Below are 25,000 nucleotides of genomic sequence, written 5' to 3' on the forward strand. Positions count from 1 at the left end.
AGAGCAGGGACTACAACAAAACCACGTCCAGAAGCCAACGTCAACTGCAGATCCTCTTTGCAATACAAAACCTTCAATGCAGAGGAGAGAAATCTAGTGTCTGAGGCCTAGTAGTCCATAATGAACATGACCATGCTAGTTTAGGGCTGTGATTGGGGTTGTGTGCCCCATCTCCCAACACGACACCAGCTAGCCCCATCTCCCAACATCCTCCCCACCTCAACTCGGACATCGGCGACGACAGACTACAGGCAATGTTCTGTATCGCATCGTGTGTATTTTGAGTTGTAAAACTCAACCGTAAGAAAAATACGGTATACAAGGACAATAATGAATTAGACTTAAAAAAAATGGAGGATTGAACCGTGGAAGTGGGTTTACTCTACCTTGTAAAAGAGATGGTCTGGGTAGGGCAATAACATACCTTACGTTCATTCATTTGTATATTCACTTTCAGGGATTGAACTATCCAGGGATGGGGACTAGGGGGGGATCAGGACAGCAGCTGTGTGTGCTGGTCAGTAGAGAAGCGGTCAGAGAAGTTTACAGACTCGGGGACACACCTTGGACAGACACTTGGTGAGAAATGATCAGCTGATCCGACTCCCATTGCATTCAAGATGACTCAAAGACATGATGGATGGACAAAGTGTTCCAAACTATTCAGCAGAGACTCAATTGAGATGTTCCTAGTGAACTGTGGGCTCCTGGGAACTGGACAAACATGGTGGTGGGGGAGTAACTTTGAAACAAGACCTTTAAGAACACAAAATGGAAAAAAGGCTGTTGCGATCAAGCTTAACCTTTTTTTTTTTTTTTTTTTCCGATTGTTGCATCTCAACATCTTATATGCAGGATTTATTTAGACCAACACCTTGTTTTGTAGAGTAATGACGTATAGCTTATCCTTAATATTCATCTTTCAGTTTTCTGTGCAACTCAATAAAATAATGACACATAAATCACATGGTTAAAGGTGTAACACCACTCCTGGCATGGCTCTTTGAATAAATAAAAAAAAACACAAATGTTATTTTTATTTTTATATTTATTCGGAACTACACAATAGAACATTTGATGTGGAGGTCTAATTTCCCCCACTTGTTTTACACAGACATTTGAGAATGGATCTCTTCTCATTATCCATCGTTGAAACATCCATAAAAACCTATTTCATAGTATCAACAGATAGCAAGATCCAAAAGATGACCCTTACTTTAAACTTACTGACTCACTTTGGACAAGGGACTGGATTTGAGACCTAAGTAGCACATTTGGGCACACAAAAAGACAGCCAGCATAACGAAGACCTTCCTGTGCCTAGTGGAACGGGAGCGAATGTGTTAGCTAACTGTTTTGGGGATTTAGAACACCACTGTGTCATTCAAAAACAAGGATAAGTAAGTTACAACTAAATATACAATTTACAGTGAGACCAGTTATGAGGGAGGTCAGCCGTTTTAACCCTGAGGAACCCACACACCATCAGTTTCACACTCAAAGCCACAGTTTCTCCCTTCTCAAGCGAGTTTTCAATACCTATCCATTAAATACTCGGGAATGACTTAGAAAAGTCAATAAGTAAAAGTGTTTAAATATACAAAACATACCGGTAAAAGGATCAAAACTTGCATCTCTACAAACATGCAGTCAACTCAAAAGAAAGACATGTCGGATTTAAGACGCTGACAAAACTAAAACAGTAAAACCAACCATGTTGGTCTGAGATCGGTGTTCTAAACTTCCTGAAATGATGTTCTCCACCCACAGTTCCAGTCTGGGCTGACGGCGCATGAGAGGCGAGGGGTTCTAAAAGGAGAACCCAGCAGCAGTGGGGGAACCTCCAAAAATCAAAGGGGGTGGGGGGGGGGGACCCTAAATTCCTCATATCTTCCCTGGTGATATCATCTCCCCTCCACATATGGACACCTGGAGGGGTTCATCCATGCGACCAAACTGAGTTTCGTCTCCCCACCCTCCCCGTCCGCACGGTGGGCAGAATAAGTAGCAGTTCCTGGAGCAGCGGATCCAGGGTGTTGGTGGCCTTGCCAGGCTGCTCAGCATTGGGGTCTGGGGCTAGTACTAGGCTAGGCTAGTGCTAGGCTAGGCTAGTGCTAGGCTAGGCAAGTGCTAGCTCCTACCACAGGTCCAGGTTCTTTGTGTTGGCGAAGCCAGGCTGCTCCCTCAGCTTCCAATAGGTCCCGTTGTTCACCCACACCTCCCTGCCCTGTTCATCCAGGGTTTTACTAAACACAAGGAGGAGAAGGGAGATTAGCTTTTCCCCAGTTGTTCAATGGCTGGGTCAAGTTTTATTCAAAAAGGAACTGTGGCCTGTCCAGTGTAACCCCGGTAAGGGGCTGTTAGGAGGGAACTTACGTGAAGAATCGTGGCTGGTGCTCCTCTCCCGTCTTGGCCATCTCCTTCCTCCTCTCCCTCTGCTTCTCCTCCACCTCGTCCTTCTTCTTGTCCGCCTCCGCTACCTTGCCCTCCTCCAGCAGCCTGGGGTGGAAAAGACAGCTTCAGCATCAACCTGATCAGTCTACGGCCTACATCTACCAGGGGGCCTGTTCCACTAAGCGAGTTGACCAAATAAGCCAGGCTTATGCCAGTTACTTTCCCCTGACATAAGCCTGGCTTATTCCGTAAACTCTCTTAATGGAACAGGGCTCCAGGTCCCTGACCCCCAGGCGGTGGCCTCGTCACCTCTGGTCGGGCCTGAAGCGGGTGTCCGTCGGGGGCAGCACCGCCCTCAGCTCCGGAGTCAGCTCGTTCAGCTCCCGGGCGTAGCTGGAGAAGCCGTAGTAGTGCACATGGTCGTCCGGCTGCGTGTCTGCACAGGAAATGACACGGCATTAGAAAAAACGATGGACCGTAACAGGAAATCATTTTTCATCGTATCTAAAAAAAAAAGTACAAATCTAAAAGATCTTGATCCGACTGTAGACGAGGACGTCGGGACTCACTGGGCTTCCAGATGCACTTGGGAGTGGGCAGCGTGTCACAGAAAATGCCCTCGTGCCACAGTCCTCCGAAGCGATGGACCACCTCGCCGGCCCGGTTCAACACCGTCCCCTGGACCTCGTTCTTGTTGTTGTCAGAACCCCAGTAGCGGGACTAGCAAGGACAAAACACGGAAAGCGATGAATCCAACACAGAAGCTGATATGATAAATACGTTATTGTTCCTATTAAAACACAAATCTTCAGCCATGTCACATTGTACGCAGTCAGATTTCAACCGAATGACGCGTGTGTCACCTTGACAAAGGTGATCTTGCAGGTGCAGTCGTCGCTCTTGTTGTTCTTGATGGTCACCTCTCCGTAGTGCTCCAGATACCTCTGCTGACTCAGCACGTTGTGGACACAGCTCACCACCTTGTTCCACTCGTAGTGGTCCCCGTACCTGCACGACACGGCACAACGCGGGCCTTTAGCGCCTTAGCCACGCAGCGCCTTAGCCACGCAGCGCCTTAGCCACGCAGCGCCTTAGCCACGCAGCGCCTTAGCCACGCAGCGCCTTAGCCACGCAGCGCCTTAGCCACGCAGCGCCTTAGCCACGCAGCGCCTTAGCCACGCAGCGCCTTAGCCACGCAGCGCCTTAGCCACGCAGCGCCTTAGCCACGCAGCGCCTTAGCCACGCAGCGCCTTAGCCACGCAGCGCCTTAGCCACGCAGCGCCTTAGCCACGCAGCGCCTTGTGTCCAATACCGCTTAAAACTGCCCAAAAATACATGATTAAACATAAACCCTTACTTGGGCAGGGTAACGTTGACAGGTCCAGAGGAGATGATCTCCATAGACTTCCCCCAGAACTTGTTCTTCCATCTCTGGTCTGAGGGACAAGCACAGGGAGAGATGCAGTGCTGTCAACATAGGCACGAAAAGCAGGAAGATTCCCCTCCCTGCATTCCTAGTGGAGGAGGCTAGCTGAGGAGGCTAGTCGAGGAGGCTAGCGGAGGAGGCTAGCGGAGGAGGCTAGCGGAGGAGCAGAGCTTACCTTGCCAGAAGGTGAAGTTCTCAGACTGGGCGTGACAAGCAGAGATGGGAGGGTGATGGCTCACCTGAGAACACATAATCAAAGGGTTGGATTAATAGTTACAAAGTCAGACGGCTTCAACTGAACTCCTCAATACCTGCAACTATGGCTACCAATAATTAAATGTACACACACACACACACACACACACACACACAGAGAGAAGTGACACTGGGCTACCTGCTCGCTGATGTAGCGGAAGCCGCGCTCCTCACGGTGGCTCTCGTAGGTCTCCCCCAGGACAGGGTTGAAGGGTTTGTAGCGGTTACGCCAGGACGCCCAGGCATAGCCAGAGATGGAGAACACTCCCATGTACACCTGAGATGGACACACACACACACACACACACACTTAGAAAACAACCATGGCCAGGTATAGCCAGAGAAGGAGCACACACACAGCCCAAACCACCAGGGACAAGTTTCCATAATAACCCCACCAAAACGGCAGAGAACGTCCTTCTGTATCTTAGCAACAACAACAAACTTTCAGACACCGTTTTGGCCCGCTCACCATCCTCTCGAAGGGGTCGTCCGTGCGGTTGGCGATGTCCAGCAACTCGGAGTACTCCAGCTCCTCGCTCACCCTCTGCAACAGGCAGAGGGGCTCGTTCAGGGCGACCGGCATGGACACGCGCGACAGGTCCTTGCCGATGTTGTTGTACAGGATGGTCATGATGCCGATGTGGCTGTTGTCCGTGCAGTGGGCTGCCAGGGTGGTCCGACGGCCTGTGTTGGTGGGCACGGCGCTGGGCATGTCTGTTGCTATGGAGAGGCTGGCGCGGTACTGGCTGGTGGCTGTACAGAAGGGGTACAGAGAAGAGGTCAGTCTGGTAGGGTTGGTAAAGAAGGGGGGGGGGGGGGAGTCTAATGTGTACATTGTTACAGCCTTGTGGAAATGAGTGTCTCAGGTCCTGTGACAGTGTGGGGATGTGGGCGTTAGCGACAGGGTGGGGATGTGGGCGTTAGCGACAGGGTGGGGATGTGGGCGTTAGCGACAGGGTGGGGATGTGGGCGTTAGCGACAGGGTGGGGATGTGGGCGTTAGCGACAGGGTGGGGATGTGGGCGTTAGCGACAGGGTGGGGATGTGGGCGTTAGCGACAGGGTGGGGATGTGGGCGTTAGCGACAGGGTGGCTGTTGGTGGCAGGGTAATAGCATGGGGAGGGTGGGTGTTCATGACAAGATGGGGAGGGGGCTGTGTGTAAGTGACAGAGTGACAGGGTCGGGAGAGTAGGGGGGTGGATGTAAGTGACAGGGTCGCAGGGTGACCTGCGCTGCAGCCGGAGGACGTCTCACCATGCGCCTCCTCCGGCTCCGAGGTGCTGGTCGTGGTGACGTCACTCAGGCCCGACTCGTCGGACGCCTCGTTCTCCGACGACGTGTCGCACACGATGACCTCGTTGGCGTCAAAGTACTCCGCCATGGACTCGGCCACGGAGGGGGCGCGGTGCGGGTGGCGGTTCGCAGAGGGCGTCGTCTGGGAGAGGACAGCGCAAAGGAAGACCAGAGGAGGGGAGACCGGGTGGTTCGAATGAGAGGCATCACAGACACAAACCTTCACCGCAGGAGGTGGGGGGGGAGGTGGTCTTGAAACAGAAACGGGCCAGTGACGAGGACAGTGTCAGCATGCACACAGTCATGTGGTACAACACACACACCTGGTCCTGACGAACGGTAGAGTAGGACTCCTCAGTGGAATCAGAGGACAAGGAGAGGGTGTGCACTTTGGTCAGACGAGACTGCACCTCAAGCTAGACACACACACACACACACACACACACACACAATATACAGGCACATACACACAGAAGAAGCTTAAGACAAGCACATTGGAGTTCCGTGTCTAAGGGGAAAGCAGGCATAAAAAAAAATGATATCCCAAAAGTTCACACGTTGTGAGTGCACGACCACACAGGTAAACAAAGTGACGTGAAAGACAGCAATTTACAGAAAAACTGAAGTATTGTCCAATGAACTTTCAGTTGGAAGGAGAGACCAAGTTATCTTTCTACGTGTCTCTTTGAAATGTCTCTCTTTGAAACATGCTCGTGTTGTTCCATCGTGACAGCTCCCGGCTGGCTTCCTACCAGACCAGACCCGCCCATGACTGACAGTAAGGCAAACGTCCTGGCCCACACTACTCCAGAACAAGCCAAACCTGTTCTGACTAGTTCCCCACAGGAGTACCAACAGGCTAGAAGGGAGATTTGTGTGAGAGTGAGAGAGAGACACACAGAAAGAGAGACAGCGACAGCTAGAGAGACAGAGGTGTGGTCGACAGAAACTTCAGCAGAGTATTCTGACTCCTCTTGTGGGGCAGTCGAACGCAGGAGTGCCTCAGCTAGGCCTCTACCTGTTCTACGAGTCACTACCTGGAGCCGTTGAACACAGCATGTGCCATGACAGACCTTTTCTAGTTCTTTCTCTCACTTATAAAACAGACTGAAAGGGGAACGTCCACTTCAAACCAAAACGTGTTTCTTTAAAACAGCCTGTGTGCTATAAGCGTTGGACTGAGTGCGTGTGTGACTGACTATGAGTGTGTGTGTGTGTGTGCGCGCGCGTGTCTCACCTCAGACATAGTGCTGCAGAGGGTGGCCAGCTGCTGGGAGGTGGACTGGCGCAGATCTGGTCCAGTCCACGCCTGACGGACCCTCTCTCGCTCCAGAGTCAGAGCCTCGTGAACAGACTTCAGCGAGGCGTGGACTGTGGAGGGAGAGAGAGAGAGAGCAAGAGAGGGAGAGAGACAAAGAGAAGGACAGAGAAAGAGAGAGAGAGAAACGTTACTCACCACCCAAGCCTGTCCAACCCTAAACCGAACTACAACAAAAGGATATTTACACAATTTAACACCGATTGTGCACAATACAAAACCCTTTTCATTCGTTTCGAAAATACTCCCCCCCCCCCCCCCCCCCCCCCAACATTTGGATCTTAATCGCACTTCTCTGGGACACAGCGCAAATGTCCTGCTGCAGTTTCTTGGCCTCTGGGGAGGTAACAGGAGGTTTGGAGAGCTGGGTGAAGACGTAGTCAGGGATGGACTGCATGGATCTCCCCAGGTGGCTGCCAGTGGAGACACTCAGATTGTTTGTGGATAGCTGAGGGGGGAGAAGGGAAGTCAGCGGGCGGGGGAAGAGGGAAGAGGAGGGGCCAAACCAGCCTTGTTCTAGAACTCCCAGGATACTTCTTGTAGCCTGGCCCTAACCGGACTCTCGTACATTGTATTTGTACAGAGAGTCTGGGCTCGCTCCATTGACAAGCGTTGACTTCCTTGTGGGCGTGTACTTTGTCGAAGTTTAAAACTATTGGATCTGCCTAGAGCCACTCTGAGCTGCCATAACCAATCGCTAGCGTTCGCCTTATTTTAGCCAATTCCTTCACCACTAACAGAGCTAGCTGCCGTAGCTGGAAAATCAAACTGTTCCCGAACCCCGTGGGCAGGAGGGCCTCAACACCATGGCCTCCAACAAAACTCAGCAAAACTTGTTCTGCTGCGGCTTTAGCTTATGGATATTCGGCAGCGTTGCCACAACGGACGAATGGTTTCACTCGCATCTTTCTCCGCGGCCATAACGGAACTACAACTAGAGCACAACATCAACGTCATTGTTCTCAGCTCTGTTCGCTGATTGGCCGGTAGAAAATTAACCGGAGACATTTGACATACGTACCTCGTGGCCAGACCTAGTACAGAAGCAAAATGAAAATTGAGCGGAAGTACGTAGGAGGGCTATACTTCTTGTCCGGTAAACGTTTCACGTCATAAATCCAAAAGATTGGCTGGGGCAGAGCGTCAACCACGGCCTCGCTTACCATGCCAAGATTCTCCCCTCTCGACAGGGTGCGCGAGTGACCAAACATCTTTCCCGCCTTTGGCTTCTTCGGCTTTTCAGGCTTCTCCAGTAAGATATTCTAAAAGAGACAAGAAGGCAGCGTGTTCAGCCCACGGCAACAGACGCAGGGCCAAATAAAACCTCAAAACTGAACACAGAACGTCCCCCTCCCAAAAAGCTGTGACTTTGGCTCAACGGGGACTTCTAGCATACCTGCATGCTAATCCGGCGCTCCAGGTCTGTGTCGGTGATGGGCAGGTCTCCCTCCAGCCACTGCAGCCTCTGGCTGAGCTGGGCCAGCTCTGTCAGGTCCAGCTGACAGCGAGCCAGCTCTGGAGGACAAACAACAGTCAGACGGTGTCACCATGCAGGTGTGGGTGTCACCATGCAGGAGAGAGAGAGTGTCACCATGCAGGAGAGAGAGAGTGTCACCATGCAGGAGAGAGAGAGCGTCACCATGCAGGAGAGAGAGAGTGTCACCATGCAGGAGAGAGAACGTCACCATGCAGGAGAGAGAGAGTGTCACCATGCAGGAGAGAGAACGTCACCATGCAGGAGAGAGAGTGTGTCACCATGCAGGAGAGAGAGAGTGTCACCATGCAGGAGAAAGAGAGTGTCACCATGCAGGAGAGAGAACGTCACCATGCAGGAGAGAGAGTGTTACCATGCCATGCAGGTGTGGGTGTCACCATGCAGGAGAGAGAGCGTCACCATGCAGGAGAGAGAGAGTGTCACCATGCAGGAGAAAGAGAGTGTCACCATGCAGGAGAGAGAACGTCACCATGCAGGAGAGAGAGTGTTACCATGCCATGCAGGTGTGGGTGTCACCATGCAGGAAAGAGAGAGTGTCACCATGCAGGAGAAAGAGAGTGTCACCATGCAGGAGAGAGAGCGTCACCATGCAGGAGAGAGAGCGTCACCATGCAGGAGAGAGAGCGTCACCATGCAGGAGAGAGAGCGTCACCATGCAGGAGAGAGAGCGTCACCATGCAGGAGAGAGAGCGTCACCATGCAGGAGAGAGAGCGTCACCATGCAGGTGCGGGGCGTGAGGGCCCACTGTCTTACCCTGAGAGCAGGCGTCTGCCTCGTGCGTCTGCTGCAGCCAGGCCGACACCTTGCTGTTCACCCCAGGAGCAGCCGGGGCTGGCGTCTCCACCTCAGCCTGGTACCCCGACATGGAGCTGGCGTACTGAGCCTGCACCGTGACAAGACAAGAGCACAGACACGCCCACTGACACCAGGTCAATAAGCAGGAACATCGCTTCCTACCACACTGGGGGGAGGGGGACCCCATTGAACTATCCAACTGACTTCTCAGTTGGTGTAAGTCAGGGGTGTCCAAATCCGGTCCTCGAGGGCCGCTGTCCTGCATGTTTTAGATGTTACCCTGATCCAGCTCACCTGATTCTAATGAATGGTTGTTGTAACAGCCCATTTAATTGAATCAGATGTGTTGGAGCAGGGAAACATCTCAAACATGCAGGACAGCGGCCCTCGAGGACCGGATTTGGGCACCCCTGGTGTAAGTTCTAGCCCCTGGTCTGCTATCCACTCACCATGCTGGGCACGGCCCTGTTCCTCTGGGCCAGGCTGGCCATGGCCGGCAGGGAGCCGTTGCCTACAGAGAGAGCGTGGAGCACGCCATGGTGGACGCTCATGGCCTCGTTCTTCTTGAAGCTGCGGTGGGCACAGAGCTTGGTCAGCCAGATGTAGAACAGGTCGTGGCTCTTGGCCTGGTAGGAGAGAAGGAAACGGACATAGGTTGAGACAGAAACTAATAGTCGAGACAGAAACTGGCCTAGCAGGAGAGACGTAAGATCATCTTTCAGGAGAGCTTGCAGTCGGGATGAAAAGAAACGGCATCCTATCCAATCGTAGACATATCGTGAAAAACCTGAAATATCATGCTATCATTTGTAATGCCTTGCCAAGCTGTGACAGCACACTGAACCGGTTCATCCAAAACAGGCTTCAACAAAACCCTTACAATCACAATAACTGTAGACAAGGGAAGCACAGTCATAGCCCCTCTTACCTTCACGTGGTACAAGCTGTCACCGGCGTCCAGATCAATCCGCTTGGACTTCTTGTTGATGGACATGACGGCCAGGCTGACGTCCAGCGAGCCATGGAGCTTCCCTTTCAGGATCTGGAGAGGAGGAACATTCCAGAAGCGTCACAATCAGCATTTCCTAGCTCGCAGGCTGGTCAAGCCAAGCCTCCCAAGTCATGAGTTCCAAGGATTAGATGTGTGTGATTATATGTGTGTGTATGTGGAGCATACATACATCGTGCTGTGTTTTGGAATACTTAAGGATCCCCTTCTCCAAATGGAAGTACCTCTAAAAAAAAGAAAAGAAAGAAAACCAGTATGTTTACATCCAGGGTGAGGTTACCAGGTGACATGGCTCCCAGTACAGAAGGGTCCTGGTTACCTTGTGCCAGCCCTTCATTGGGTACTTCCTCTTCTTCATGAGGAAGCCCTCACAGATGCCAGGGATGCTGAGGTCCAGGCCCGTGCTTGGCGCCTGGGCCACGTCCACCTGAAGGTCCTCCATCACCTCCCAGTTACGAGACGTCTGCCGAGGAAGGAGAGGAAGAAGGTCTGTGGGCGTGGTGGGCGAAGCCTTGGGCGACATGGCTTGGACCACAAATAAAAGCTAGATTCAATTGACTCGAAACTCCTCCCTAGAACGGCCCTCGTCCAATCGTACCTTAGCAACCGCTACTAAGAGAAGAAGGTCCGTCAAGCTTTGACTCGGAAGCAACATGGTTAAACGGTGTGCCTATGGGACGTGTCGATCTGACACTAGATATCCCAAAAGTTTAGAGGGAGGTGTGGTGTTTTTTCCATTTGCAAAGCCGAAGACTCAAGAGGGAAGGTGCCGGCGGTGTGTGGGAGACCCCACTCCCAACTTAATATAGAGAACATCACCAAACACACGTAGCATATGTCTCTAAGGTAGCTAGCGCGTTAAGCTGATAGCGAACGATATCTAAGATGTTAGTTGAGAGAACATCCCCAAACAGTTATGGATCATGTAAACTAGTATTATTACCACTACTAGTGCATAACTAGTCACTCCAACAAATTTGTTAATGTTAAAATAAAAATGTTAATGTTAACGTCTGTAAAATTGCAAGCTGAGCTAGCCAACAAACGCCAGCAAGTTGCCAGGAGGTTAAAATACTGTATCAATGTTGAAGAAAACGTCCCAACAAGCCATTATAAATTTATTTTATTTTAATCTTTGTAAATTTTGTGAGAGGGCAACCTTTTCCTGAGTATCCAGTAGGCACAGCATTCAACTGGGAGCCAACCTTTCACCTCACCAGCTGAGGAACAAGCTCTTACTCGAAACATCATCCACACCACAGATCTGAACGTATGCCCCAGACAGTACAGACATACATTATCCTGACCGATTCACTTTACCCTGACCGGTTCACTTTACCCTGACCGGTTCACATGCCTTACCTGGCGAGAGTGTCGGGAGGAACCAGAACTGCCGCTCCGTGAGTGGCCAGGTTTGAACACCACAGCAGGGGACCGGTCCATCCCACTTATCACGGATTGGCTGCTATTGAGAGGGGGCGTGAACTCGTGATGGTCCATCTTTGGGATTGGATGAATAAGGCAACGAAGTAAACGTGGCTTCAGGCAAGGCTTGCTCTCATGGTAGGATACTGTGGAATAAAACAACATTTAAATCACAATAAATTAAAGCAAAAACCTCAGTCGGTGTTGTAGGTGTGTTTAAGTAAATAACGAGCTCCCATAATTATTCACCAGCTCATACCAATAAACACAAGCTTCAAAGAACTACGTCACAGTAACATTGATTAAAAATGAAATAAAAAGCTGAATTGTTGATTTTAAAGTGTCACAAAAGTTGATGCTTCCAAAATCAGGCAGAAGTTGTGAGGAAAGCAATGCTGCCTTTCAGGGAGAAGTTTTGAAAGGCTTACGTGTACAGTCTCAAAAGGAATGCAGTGAGACAGCCTTTACTAAAACGTCACTCAGCAAGCCACAGCACTCAATGGCCGTCAACATGCCCCTAAGCATGCTGATCAAATCTTGAACATGAACTTATCGTTCATCGTCATCTGTTTTTGGTGAAACTAGCGTTTTATCTGAAGCAATGGACAGACAAATGTATACAAGGCAATATCTGCTCGCTGACTGGGGAAAATGAAGGCCATGCCCAGATACAAGATTTTATTTTGCGTTACTTCATTGAGAGAAAGATATTGTGCCTCTGGTGTCACACCAGTGTTTTGCGGAACTCATCTGTTGCATTTGAAACTGGCTGGTTTCTGGGTGGGGCTTGGACTGAAAGAAGGTAACACACACACACACACACAGACAGACAGATAGTATGCATCACTTAAGGTGACAAGCAATCCAAAAGGCATGCCTTCAAGTTGACAACCAAGAATGCCAGCATCTCACACAGGATACAAGACGTGATTCCATGACACATAACATTGGAGCCCAGTAATCAGACAATCAAAAATGTATCTCGGGCGAAAGGGTATTTACAACACCGAAGCACAGATATCAGAACCGGAATCCCACATTCCCTACGTGCTTTGCAGCAAACTCACCACCCTGTGGCTATAGGTAACAAAACATTATCAGGATGATAAATATGTTGATTAATTAAAAAGGCACTCGGTTCCCTTTTCAGACCCTAACTGAAAACACAAACCCTCATGACAAAAACGCTTCAGTGCACTTGTACTAAGAACATAGATTACACCTATGATCATTTAAAATATAATAAACCTCCTAAATACACTGTAGACCTACTTGGCCACAAAGGTGATGAATGAGTTTCCGTTCACTGTAACTCATGCCAATTCTGAACTCCCAACTTAACGTTGCCAACAACTAAGGTCCCCCCTCTTTCATTTTTTTGTTGTGGTTCATTTAATTAATCAGTAAATAGAGAAATCGGCAGCAAGGTTTACTAAAAAGATTGGAGCGTTTATAAATATGCAGTCAGGTATATCCATCTAACGGTGGGATTCTTTATTCTATGGTTCCTAGACAACGCCGAATAACACGTTTATGAAAAGCCCGAATTAGACTGGATGATGACTTGGTGGAATGACTCAAACAATCACAATTTTGAATATGCGGTCTAACAAGTACGGTGACATGGGGACGTACCAAAACAAAATACAGCCTCCAGAACACAAAATGATTGTCTTTGCTTGTGTGGGTTTCAAAATATGGTCCAGAAACACCAACACTAGTGAGAAAGTGTTTCTTCTGAGCAGAGACAAAGGGCTGGATGATACGCAAGTATCAAGATAATCAACCAGCTGTTTTTGATCCACAAAACAGCAGGATTCATAACCAACTCATTTGATAAGATCTCCCCTGATCAATAACCCCCTCTATGGTCCAGGAAGGCTGTGTAATATTTACGGTTTTAGATCGAGGAGACTAAACCTCCTAAAACAACCACATCACCAGGTTTCTACACCATCACAGCCGCTAAGACTGCTGGGATTCTGGGAGACGAGGTGGAGGCTGACCAGACTGGTTTCTGCTCTCCACCAAGAATGTGCCTGAACAACATGCACCGCACAGACACACACCTACACACAGGAGTCTCTGTCTGGTTGCAGGAGTCATGTACTTGTCTGGCTGACTCCTTAAGTCCTTGACCATGTTAATCAAGTAAGAGTAATGTACAGGAGGGTCGTATTCAGAAACCACACAACCCATCCTTACAGATGGACTACGGAAGAAACAACCCAGCGGGTAGTGTCCCATAAATAGGAGGCCTTGTAAAGACTTATTCAAGGAAAAACACCATCTGCAAGTTAACTTCAAGTAAAGAAATAGTCTGAATAATCTAAATTGTAATATCAAGTTGGGAATAGGAAGGGGTCATTTAAGAACTTGTCTAAACGTATTGTTTGATAGTGAAAGATACATTTTAGACTTGGCTAAGAATGAGAGCGTCTGGGTGTTGCAGAGGCGCGTTGGATAAAAACACCGTTGAAGACTAAAGTCAGTTTTAGTCAGTAGGGCGTCATTCTTAAGACATGGACATGCGGCAATAGTCCAACAAAGTACTTGTTGTAGTGTTACAAAGCGCAAATTAACACTAGTTGAACGTTTGCTTGCAAACTAGGAGTATAGGGATTGCCTATAACAGATAAGATACAATTTATTTTGGTGGATAGTAGACTAGGAATAGTTCTCAGATGGAAAACGCCGTCAAACGAAATCAAACATTTATCGAAAATACGTTAAAATAAAATGAAATTGCAGTTTCAACCACACAAGTTTGATGCATAAAAAAAATACATTCAAAGTAAGTTTGACTGTAGGGTATCAAAGAATCTCCTTACCTGAAACTTGAATAATCCAACACGAAAACCGTCTGACCTGAAATCACTCGACAACTGACTTCCCAAACCGTTTCCTCCCATTTTTTACATAGCATGTCACTACGTCACTCAATCGTCGTTTGCAGGTGATGCAGGTAGGTGTGCCAACAGAGAAAGGATCCAGTTTCATCCATAACCTAGTAAAGTTTAAACAAGTCTCGCAAACCCACTGCCTTACAAGCCAACACATACCTGTAATTTATTTACATTTCGCTATGAAGACGCTCATACTACTCAATTTTCCCTTTAAGTTTCTCCCCGAAAGTAGCCTACTTTGCCCGCTATTTCACACCTCTGATGGGTGATGACCTATGTAGTACTACCAACTCTGTAGCCTACTGTTACTATACAATCAGTATTGAGACGAAGTAGGCTATTGATACAGTTGTATGTAAGTTAAGTATTATTGTTTTCAAATACCTCCAACACCTATGGCCTAATCATGTCGGCCCCAAGCTTAATTAGATTCAAAAAAGTTGAAAAATGAATACACAAATAGGCCTACAATTCCTAGCTAAACGAAAAGGTGGTAATTTATCATTGGCCGTAGGCCCACATGTGATAGAGTCCCCATGACATCTTACCCAATAACCCTGTTCCAAGTTCACTGTGAATGCATGTATGTAGCTAAACTGGAATGTCCAGAATTGAGTTTTGTGGCACTTATTGTCACAATAACAATGTAACCTGCAGCTGGAGTGACATCGGTCATAGCCATCTGAAGAATGAATGATTGGAAACACCTTCAATCCATCCCTCCCTTCCTTTGTTTCAGTGTTCCTGTTTATGTACACCCTCACAACACCCTGCTCATGATGCCCCACTTACATAACCCATAATGGAGTGTGATAGTGTTTACTTTGCTACCTTGAATACAATCCTGCATTCTAATTAATCTCAATAACAGGAAAGGAATTGGTATTTAACAGACTTTTATTAGGATGTGATCCATTTTCTATTGTTGTCAGTTTTCTACAATGAGTTTTTGTATGATCAGTTTTCTCATTCCAGCCAACAATTGATCTTCAAATTCAATAACCGCACCTTGTGTCAAGTGCAAAATGTTCACAACGAACTCTGGGTAATGTAATCTATTGTTCTAACTAGTCAGACCTACAGACAACATACACAAGATTGCTTCATGTCAAAGTTAAGGAATTCATATTTCACATACCCTGGCCTATATGTAACACACACACACACATTCATAACTTGCACACACACAAGGCTATTTAAAATATAGGTAGCCTAACATTCTGACCATACCACATTTAATATTGACTATTAAATGGAATACTAGCCTGACTTCCCAATTCTGTATAGCACTTCACCTGCTAAGGCTGAAATTATAGGTTTGCCCTAAAAGGCTAAGCTTTATAGTATTAAAAAGAAGTGTGTGAATAAACCAACAAGTGGGATACAAATCAAATCGGGATATTAAGAGATTCTGGTTGCATGTATCCTTGGCAACCACCTCCCAAATGCGCAGGTTAGTGAAATCCCTCCCATTGAAATCTGAACTGCCCACGTTTGGGAAAGTGCTGACAGACTAGACTGCCTGTTTTGCCTAGTGCCCCTTCACACGAGGAAGCACCCAGACGACTTCAAGGGCGTTATCATCTTTTTTCTCCAAACCAGTCAACATGGCCAAAGTAAACAGTAGCACTTCCAGTTGCAGGGCCATGGTCATGGCTGGCAAATACCTATCGAATCCATCACCGGTGCTCTCCCAAAGCACTGGTCACCGAAGGATGTTGAAACTTCAGCGCCGTTTAGCGAGTTCAAGCGCGGCCGGCCACGGGAGCAAAATCCCGGCTCTGGGACATCAAGATTTCCCCAACTCTTTCTCAGCCTCTGACCGTCATGTTTTGTCAACCCGCACTTTAATTTATCGCGATGTCAAGGCTTTTCTCAATGAAATTGGTGGAGACCCCAGAGAAGCCCGATACTGGCTAACCCAGTTCCAGAGAGCGAGTTTGTCACAAGCCCCTGCATTTGCAGTTATAGAAGTAAGTGTGCAGTGTGAGGCTAGTTAGCAAAGGCTACAGTAGTTAGCTGCTAAATTCGTGAAAACGGGTTTGCTGTTTACGTTGCCTATTACTGTAAGCCACACCACGAAAAGGGTAGTCTAGTGCTACAAATGGGTGGTACTCCTATTAAGAAAAACCTTTCAAAATTTGACGCAAATTCGACAACGTCTGTACTTTTATTTTTGCTCATATGGACAAGTATTAGCCTAGCCAATTACAGTAGTAGTTGGTCATTTTCAACAGCGACGTTCGCATGACAATCTGTTTTATGTGTTCCAGTTAGTCTAGTGCTAACAAACACGTGTAGAACTTGTTCTCCCCAGTGTTTGTAGTAATAGCTAGTTACTTTAGTCAGCATTGGAGTATGTATGCCTACAGACCTTGTCGTATTTGCGTTACGCATGTGTGTGGCGCATCACAAAAAGTTCAGCTTTTGTTTTACTACTTTGAAAGTTCAGCCAAAACCCCCGTTATTAATTTTTACTTCTATTGTGTCCTTGGGCGTATCTATCCCTATTTTCGAGAGGCTGGAGCTGAAAAACCATTTTTTCCCCTCATATTTAAAGTCAAAATGTGTTAATTTCTCTTCCTAAAACCCACTACAGGACACTATTTTAAAGGATATTTTCAGAAATGTATCCTGGGGGAACACGCCCCAGACCCCCCTAGTTTTGCTGGGTCACAGGAAAAATAATAGGTTTTTATCTAGGGGCTTAGCCCCCCTAAAAGTGGGAACCTAGATTCTCCCCTGATTTTGTCAAATACACTGTCTTTCATAATCATTCAAAATCTCACTTGCTCTAATGGTGTTCATTTTTGGGGGGATGGTGGAGGGAGCAGGCGAAATGTGCCGGTAAACAATCATTAAAACAAGATATCTCTGACATCAGGTGGACAAGTCCGTGTTTCAGCGCGGCGACATGCTGCAGAGCTTGGCCTTCGGGCTCTCCTTCCTGCAGCGGATGGACATGAAGCCAGTGGTGGTGATGGGGCTCTCTCGGGCAGAGGTGGAGGAGGAGGTGTTGGCAGGGTCCACGTCCAACATCAGGGCAAACCTAGTTGAGCGAACCCAGGCTCTGACGGAGTTACTGCAGCAACACTCGGCCACGGTCATACCTTTCTTTAGTGCAGAAGCGCTGCTTCTGCAACAGGACCCTCCAAACGGAAGCAGGTCAGCCTACCTACAGTCACCACAACAACACATAGTAGAATGACAACAGCTGGACTCTTCTCAGAGTTTTTCCTCATTACTTTCGAGCACAAATGAATCATTTTTGCCAATGTATTCATTTAGGTCATTCAATTAGTTCCTTCATTTTAGCAGACTCTCTTATCCAGGGACACATGTAAGAAGTTGTCGAGCAGTGTACATTTGTAAACAATACTTTTGTTGAGAAATAACAACCTCTTGGACAGGCTTTGGCGTCTGTCCTGCTTGATTAATGGATTTTATTTGACCCAAAATACCCAACCCTCATGGGCTTACAAGACAACAACAGTACAGTCTCAGTGGTCAAACAGGCCATTACACCTCATTCCTTTCCAAAAACACAGGTTATTTTACTGCTCGCTCTCAAACCTTCTGCTTTCGCTCCCAAGCTGGACAAATCAAATCTGCTACATCTCTGGTAGGGTCTTTTCACGCGGCTCACCGCAGGGAAGATCACCTATATCCTTGTGCACGCAGCACAGCAATCACCCTTCTTTCCGTGTCGCCGTCCGCAGTGGTGAAGGGCCTCTATCCGTGGACAGTGGCCTTCTGCAATGGAGCCTGGACTGTGGCGCCATCCCCCTGGTGTGCCCCGTGGGGAGGAACACCACTGGGTGTTCAGTAGCGCTGGACTCGGTCAATGTGACCGCAGCTATCTCCAGAGCCCTGAAACCCCTCAAGGTCATGTTCCTCAACAGCCGGGGGGGTCTACGCAACCAGGACCACAAGGTGTGTGTGTGTGTGTGAAGGGGATGTTTAGCTACGGTATTTTGGTAGTAATGCAGTGTTTTTGCCTGGTTATAAGTAGTCTTTCTTGACTTTTTTTTTGTCTAGAAATCCCACGTCAGAAACCCAGTGTGGGTGGATAGGTTGTTTTAAAACCTGGTCTCGGCTTGGGTCACTTATACGCATAACCAATTTTCAGTTGAAATCTAGAAATCTTTTAATTATGATTTTTTGCCTTTCCTCTATGCCTCCTTCTCCTGCCCCTCTCTCCCTCTGCCCATCCCATCCTTGCCCTCCTGTCCTCTGCCCCTCCCCTCCTCCAGGTCCTGGGTTCGGTGTCTCTGCCCGGGGATCTGCCGGGCCTGACCAGTGCGTCGTGGCTGAGCCTGGCAGAGTGCCAGCAGGTGGCAACCATCGCCCAGCTCCTCAACCAGCTGCCCTGCGAGTCGTCCGCGGTCATTACCTCCGGCAAAACCCTACTCACTGAGCTCTTCAGTCACAAAGGTCAGGCTGACTAGGGGCCTCCCTCCCTCCCTCCCTCCCTCCCTCCCTCCCTCCCTCCCTCCCTCCCTCCCTCCCTCCCTCCCTCCCTCCCTCCCTCCCTCCCTCCCTCCCTCCCTCCCTCCCTCCCTCCCTCCCTCCCTCCCTCCCTCCCTCCCTCCCTCCCTCCCTCCCTCCCTCCCTCCCTCCTCCCCCCCCCCCCCTCAATGCTAAGCAATGCTAATGTACTGGGGTAGGAACAGACAGTGTACCTAACCCTTCACATACTAACCCCAACACAACACTCCACTCCACGTGTGTCTGAGGACAAGGACTCTGCCACAATCCGTCGACTCCTGGGCTCCTGGACTGGGCCAACTTGTTCACTCAAATTGAGTGGTTGGGGAGTATAAGGATTTTGAGGGATTGAAAAATCAAAATTTCAGACCATTGTAAACTTTCTTTGGGTGATCTATATGCTGGCATACGCATCCTGCGTGAGCCGCTGTCCTGCGGTGCATGCCACGCACGTGTTACCCCAAAAAGAGGATATGTGTAATCGAAGACACGGCTATGTTTGGAAAATGCCATTTGAGAAGACCTCTATTCTGGGTTCATGCTCGGAAAACAAACCTTAAATGAACTTTTACGATGAACTGTTACGATGAGCTTGAAGTATGTGGTGTTTTAATCGGTCTTGCTTTGTGTAAAATTTACTTTTGGAACTTTTTGGATAAGCTCACAATCCTGTCTTGTGGGGATCTTGTTGCATTGCAGCAAGGTCATTAGGCTCCCTTGCGACTCACAGAAAACGAGCCGTTGCACCTGCCCGAGCTACATTTACATTTAGCAGACACTGTTATCCAGAGCGACATACAGTAAGTACAGGGACATTCCCCCCGAGGCAAGTAGGGTGAAGTGCCTTGCCCAAGGACGCAACGTCATTTGGCACGACCGGGAATCGAACCAGCGTCCTTCTGATTACTAGCCCGATTCCCTAACCGCTCAGCCACCTGATTCCCCTAAGCTCCTGAGCTAATACCTAATCGTGTTAACCTCCATCAAGGTGAATCCACTGCCCCCTCTGCTTAGGCATGTCATAACTCTTAAGACAAACGACTCAGGCAGAACTAAATGATCCTTATTACCAGTCTGGATGTATGTGTCAGATGCCATAGAAGTTCATTTGGGTTATTATAGGACACTACAGGAGCAGACCTAACCTGTGTTCAAGCAACAGTGCACCAACTAGACCATGTCTCTTGTTACAGGTTCAGGAACCCTGTTTAAAAACGGAGACCCCATTCACCGGTAAGACTATGAACCAATTGCAAGTCTTAATTCGTCCTGGAACGAATCGAAACAGAGCAGTACTAATAATAAATGACTTGATGAACGTTAACCTGACTTTGCACGGGCGACGCGTAGAACGAGCCAATGAGGATATAGGCCTGAGGAAGGGCGTGGTTGACTACTGACCTCCCCTCCCCCTGTGCGTCCAGGTACACCTCGTTAGAGGGCATCGACCTGGAGCGCCTGCTGGCTCTGATAAACAAGTCGTTTGACAAGACCCTGAAGGAAGACTACATCGAGTCTCTGAAAGGACGCCTACACTCCATCTACCTCTCTAAAGGGTGAGTGGGTCGGGCCTGGGAACAGCCTACCAACTCAGCCTCTCTCTATACTCGGTCCTCGGGTTCCGCTGCCCTGTACACTGTTTTTCCTTTAAGATAAGTCTTTATGAGTGTTGGATAGTTGGTAAGTGAAGTGTGACAAGGAAAAGCAGGGAGACAAAGGGTGGGGATGACATGCAGCGAAGGGCCCAGGCCAGATTCGAACCCAGGCCGCTGCGGAAAAGCCTCACCCGACATGGTACCCTCATTTATCTGGTGAGCTACCAGGGCGCCCCGCTTCGCTGCAAGTTTTAGATGTTTCCCTCTTCCAACACACCTGGTTCAAATGGACGGGTCGTAACCAAGCTCTGATAAGGACCTGTTCATCTGAACCAGGTGTGTTGGAAGAGGGGGGCAGGGCAGGGCAGCGGGTCCCGACCCCGAGGACCAGGGCTGAGAGGCCGCACCAGCTGAACGGGGACGACACCGCACAAAACCCATGACCCTGACCTTTGACCTTGACTCGCGACCTCTAGCTACAGCGCGGCGGCCATCATCACCAAGGAACCAGTGGGCAGTGCCACTCCTTACCTGGACAAGTTTGTGGTGAGCAGCAGCAAGCAGGGCCAGGGCACCAGCCAGATCCTCTGGCAGTGCATCCGCCAGGACCTGGGGCGCCTCTTCTGGAGGTCCCGCGGCTCCAACCGCATCAACCCCTGGTGAGACCCCAAGCTGCTGAACGGGTCGAGATTAGGAGCACCCGCTACGCTACCTAGCCTGGGCTGTCTGTGTTTAGCTTGGGGATGAGAAATCTGTAGGATTTCGGAGAAAACTATAAACCCCTCAGTGATAACCCTCATTGATGGGAGTCAGGGGGCTGAGCGGTGAGGGAGTCGGGCTAGTAATTAGAAGGTTGCCAGTTCGATTCCCGGCTGTGCCAAATTACACTTGTGTCCTTGGGCAAGGCACTTTACCCTACTTGCCTCGGGGGGAATGTCCCTGTACTTAAGTAAGTCGCTCTGGATAAGAGCGTCTGCTAAATGACTAAATGTAAATGATACACATACACTACACCTGTTTAATACTTGTCATTAATATAGGTACTCTGGCACAAGTGTCCAAATTCCTCTCTTGTAGGTCTAAGTCATACCTCTACACACTTCTGATATTAACGTGTTTGAATATCTCTGCCGTACAGCACTTTGGTTACAACATTTCTTGGTTTTAAACGCGCTTTATAAATAAACCTTGTCCACCTATCCCAAGGTACTTCAAACACTGTGACGGTAGCTTCGCCAACGGCAGCTGGACCGTGTTCTGGTTCGGCCTGACAGACATCAGGGACTCGTACGAGCTGGTGGAGTATGCCAAGCAGGTTCCCGACTCCTTCTACGGGCCGGTCGGAGGAGGAGGAGGAGGAACCGCAGCCCAGACACCACCCCTCCAATCCTGAATGACCTTCTGACAGCGCCTACTCCTAACACGCTCCGAGACCCACGTTCTGTTACGCCACAAGGGTTTTAGACGAGGAGAGCAGTTCTATCACTTCATAAACTGTTTTTGGAGTAGTGCGTTATGGGGTTGATAGTTTGTGTTATATGCACTACACATTTGCAGAATTCCGCTGATGATGCTGGATTTGGGAGTGGATACCATGATTATTTATCTATTGCTGCTCTTGTCTTAAGGCTACTGCAAGTCACTTGGAAGTTTACAAGAATTTGTTTACTTGAACCTTATTTCACTTTACTTGAATTATTTCAAGTTAATGTCCTGGGCTGAGGTTTTCAGAGGTGGGACTGAAACAACCAAAAGTGTGCTGCCAAACTTTGGATGGACTCGATAGATGTTTTGTATTTCATTTCATTTCACTCCCTTTTGGATTAGTAGGGAGTTTTGCAAAGAATGATTTTCGCATTTACACTGCCTCTTGATGTGAAGGTGACCCTCGCGACAGCCTGTAGTACAGGATTCTTTTGGAGAGCCCTCAATCTCCAAGTCTCAGGTCCGCGTAAGACATTCTCGCACTCTCACGAACGCACATGTGTTCAAAGCAGTGCGTGAAGAGAAAGCATGGATGTGCTGTGGATAGTTTGCGGCAGCACACCTGTTTCAATGACTTACTATTACATATAACAGTAACTACTTAATACTTAATAATAATAATAATAATACTGACTTATTATTACTTGAGAAATTGGAGGCCTTATTCCCAGCAGCAGTGCTGGGAGGTACACCACTGTTTACATGTACAGTACATACACTGTAGAGGATACACCACTGACACAATGGTTTTGATTAAACAAATCTTTTCTTGAAAAGTCACGTTCCCTTTCTCTCTATTTGTATTGATTTGTGTGTTATCTGCTCCGGCGATGCTGTGGTGAGGAAGTTAAAGAATCGAGGACTGAGACAAAGCCACAGAGATTGTATTGATTTAACCGGACATTCGGAACAACTGGTGAGATGGAACGCATCAAACGAGGATTCTGAGCGCAACAGTGATGAGGAGCAAAGGACATACTTGACACCCACATCAAAGCACGAGTCTAAAAAGTAACGTCAAGGAGCATCACGGACAAGGCTGTCGGGGAAGGATTGAGCCACCGTGAAAACACTTTGCACGCATGCGGAAATGTCCTCAATCGATCCTGTGCGGAGATTCCAGCAAGCAGGTCGTGAACGAGTGACATCCTGTCTTCATTAATCTCGTGGATTAGACCCCGGGATCAGATTAGGAGAAGCTGCCAGGAATAGGCTCGGAAGCATGTTGACAGCTCTCTGAGGTAATCTGAGGGTCGGTCAAGGAGTCACGAGCGGACATCTGGGCTGGATGGGCACCAGCATCAAGACCAGGTCACACCCAACCCTGCCTAGCAAGACCAGGTCACACCCAACCCTGCCTAGCAAGACCAGGTCACACCCAACCCTGCCTAGCAAGACCAGGTCACACCCAACCCTGCCTAGCAAGACCAGGTCACACCCAACCCTGCCTAGCAAGACCAGGTCACACCCAACCCTGCCTAGCAAGACCAGGTCACACCCAACCCTGCCTAGCAAGACCAGGTCACACCCAACCCTGCCTAGCAAGACCAGGTCACACCCAACCCTGCCTAGCAAGACCAGGTCACACCCAACCCTGCCTAGCAAGACCAGGTCACACCCAACCCTGCCTAGCAAGACCAGGTCACACCCAACCCTGCCTAGCAAGACCAGGTCACACCCAACCCTGCCTAGCAAGACCAGGTCACACCCAACCCTGCCTAGCAAGACCAGGTCACACCCAGCCCTGCCTAGCAAGACCAGGTCACGCCCCGCCCTGCCTAGCAAGACCAGGTCACACCCAACCCTGCCTAGCAAGACCAGGTCACACCCAACCCTGCCTAGCAAGACCAGGTCACACCCAACCCTGCCTAGCAAGACCAGGTCACACCCAGCCCTGCCTAGCAAGACCAGGTCACGCCCATCCCTGCCTAGCAAGACCAGGTCACGCCCCGCCCTGCCTAGCAAGACCAGGTCACGCCCCGCCCTGCCTAGCAAGACCAGGTCACACCCCGCCCTGCCTAGCAAGACCAGGTCACGCCCAGCCCTGCCCAACAGGCCTCAGGGAGCACGACAGATCAGCTTCCTTTAGACATGTAGATGACACCGTTAGAATCTCTTAAATATCTGATTGTAAAGGGCAGTACCAACTGATAAGGTGTGCCTGTATGTTAACGAGTGACTCCCATCACACATCTATCTGTGGGGAGGTTGGGTTGTTCGGACATGGAGTTGTTACAGACTGGGGTTGCGAAAAGGTTTGTCTTCTGGTAACAGAAAAATACTGTACAACACTGACCGGTCGTAGGAACAAATGATTGTTGCTCATGCAATTAGAGGGGTCTCAAACCCTGACCTTAACTAAACCGGACTCCCAGCCAGGTGTATGCTACTGAGGGTGGTTAGCTGCGGTTGGGTTTGTCGGGTGTCGTCGTGGTTCTTTCTGTATTGGGTCTCACTGTCAGTGGGTGGTGCATAGGCTGAGACGTTAGGCTCTCCTTAAAATAATCAACTACAACTATGACCCCTTTGACAGATACACTGATTGAATAATTACAGCTTTGTGATGGGCTTAGCGGTGGTGTCCGTGGGCCAGTAAGCCTGCAGACAGGACAGGAAGAAGCAGTTGTGAGTAGGGATCTGTAGGTTAATGTGGCTTGGAATGAGGTTTACCTAACTAACCCAATTACTGCACATATTGGCAGTCGGTGCAAAATGTAATTACCTGCAGAACCAGCTGTTGCCTGAAGATGGCAGTATATCCTTTTTAGGGCAGAGGTTTTTACTAGGATTTGAAGGAATATTCCAGTTTACGCATTCTCTCGACTACTCTAATGACTTTATAACTATGGCCTTTTACAGCCATTGTGTATAACAGTGGAGAGAAACCAAGTGAGAACACTAGCAGACTGTTCTGTTTAGGTTGGTGTAGCTTCTGTTTCTGCCGTGTCCTATTGACTGTATAAAGGTCACAAGCTAATGCTGTCAGAATCACTTTCCCTTCCGAAACTTGAAACATCCGATACTACACGTGGGGCTGGACAGCTTATGACAAAGAAAATGGCATGGCGGAACTAGAACCCTAATGTATTTAGACAATCCAGAGAGGTAGTGTC

At 48.9% G+C, this 25,000-nt stretch overlaps 4 protein-coding genes across 5 annotated transcripts in view; 3 read left to right on the forward strand and 1 right to left on the reverse strand.

Moving 5' to 3' along the window:
- Window positions 1-1,021, forward strand: part of LOC146253976 (TANK-binding kinase 1-binding protein 1-like) — a 5,552-nt gene extending 4,531 nt beyond the window's left edge. The window contains exon 10 of the mRNA XM_084678435.1: window positions 1-1,021. This exon is cut by the window's left edge and continues 241 nt beyond it. The gene's annotated coding sequence lies outside the window, so the exon portion shown is untranslated.
- Window positions 1,022-1,030: 9 nt separating this feature from the next.
- On the reverse strand, window positions 1,031-14,333 carry LOC146253977 (oxysterol-binding protein-related protein 7-like). The gene is made up of 22 exons (XM_084678423.1): window positions 14,245-14,333; window positions 11,351-11,559; window positions 10,308-10,451; window positions 10,161-10,214; window positions 9,908-10,021; window positions 9,429-9,605; window positions 8,938-9,067; window positions 8,085-8,203; window positions 7,852-7,950; window positions 6,980-7,136; window positions 6,608-6,741; window positions 5,694-5,786; window positions 5,332-5,512; window positions 4,548-4,831; window positions 4,215-4,352; window positions 3,996-4,059; window positions 3,752-3,830; window positions 3,258-3,402; window positions 2,964-3,114; window positions 2,704-2,830; window positions 2,377-2,499; window positions 1,031-2,246 (listed from the first exon to the last, which is right to left on the reverse strand). The coding sequence occupies exons 2-22, from the start codon at window positions 11,486-11,488 to the stop codon at window positions 2,138-2,140; spliced, it is 2,760 nt and encodes a 919-aa protein (XP_084534549.1). The 5' UTR covers window positions 11,489-11,559; window positions 14,245-14,333; the 3' UTR covers window positions 1,031-2,137.
- A 1,265-nt stretch (window positions 14,334-15,598) lies between these two features.
- On the forward strand, window positions 15,599-22,663 carry nags (N-acetylglutamate synthase). 2 transcript variants are annotated; one of them, XM_084678428.1, is made up of 8 exons: window positions 15,805-16,292; window positions 17,204-17,484; window positions 18,039-18,252; window positions 18,573-18,753; window positions 20,001-20,040; window positions 20,232-20,363; window positions 20,879-21,061; window positions 21,609-22,663. In XM_084678428.1, exons 1-8 carry the CDS (start codon window positions 15,927-15,929, stop codon window positions 21,793-21,795), a joined length of 1,584 nt encoding a protein of 527 aa, XP_084534554.1. In that variant the 5' UTR covers window positions 15,805-15,926; the 3' UTR covers window positions 21,796-22,663. The 2 variants fall into 2 exon arrangements, with proteins under 2 accessions (XP_084534556.1, XP_084534554.1); XM_084678430.1 differs by lacking the exon at window positions 20,879-21,061 and having other exon boundaries at window positions 15,599-16,292.
- Window positions 22,664-24,047: 1,384 nt separating this feature from the next.
- gngt2a (guanine nucleotide binding protein (G protein), gamma transducing activity polypeptide 2a) overlaps window positions 24,048-25,000 on the forward strand; it is a 4,267-nt gene continuing 3,314 nt past the window's right edge. The window contains exon 1 of the mRNA XM_084678433.1: window positions 24,048-25,000. This exon is cut by the window's right edge and continues 659 nt beyond it. The gene's annotated coding sequence lies outside the window, so the exon portion shown is untranslated.

This window comes from Hypomesus nipponensis, chromosome 17 (assembly GCF_054491055.1).
Source record: "Hypomesus nipponensis isolate SF chromosome 17, ASM5449105v1, whole genome shotgun sequence".
Taxonomy (NCBI): Eukaryota; Metazoa; Chordata; class Actinopteri; order Osmeriformes; family Osmeridae; genus Hypomesus; species Hypomesus nipponensis.

Bases quoted from the DNA above. Each gene is read 5' to 3' on its own strand.
- LOC146253977 (XM_084678423.1), bottom strand. From the start codon at position 11,488: ATGGACCATCACGAGTTCACGCCCCCTCTCAATAGCAGCCAATCCGTG. The intron at 10,452-11,350 runs GTAAGGCATGTG...CTTCCTCGGCAG, and splicing joins CCTCCCGACACTCTCGCCAG to ACGTCTCGTAACTGGGAGGT. The intron at 10,022-10,160 runs GTATGTATGCTC...CCTCCTCTCCAG, and splicing joins ATTCCAAAACACAGCACGAT to ATCCTGAAAGGGAAGCTCCA.
- nags (XM_084678428.1), top strand. From the start codon at position 15,927: ATGGCCAAAGTAAACAGTAGCACTTCCAGTTGCAGGGCCATGGTCATG. The intron at 18,253-18,572 runs GTGTGTGTGTGT...CCCCTCCTCCAG, and splicing joins TACGCAACCAGGACCACAAG to GTCCTGGGTTCGGTGTCTCT. The intron at 18,754-20,000 runs GTCAGGCTGACT...CTCTTGTTACAG, and splicing joins TGAGCTCTTCAGTCACAAAG to GTTCAGGAACCCTGTTTAAA.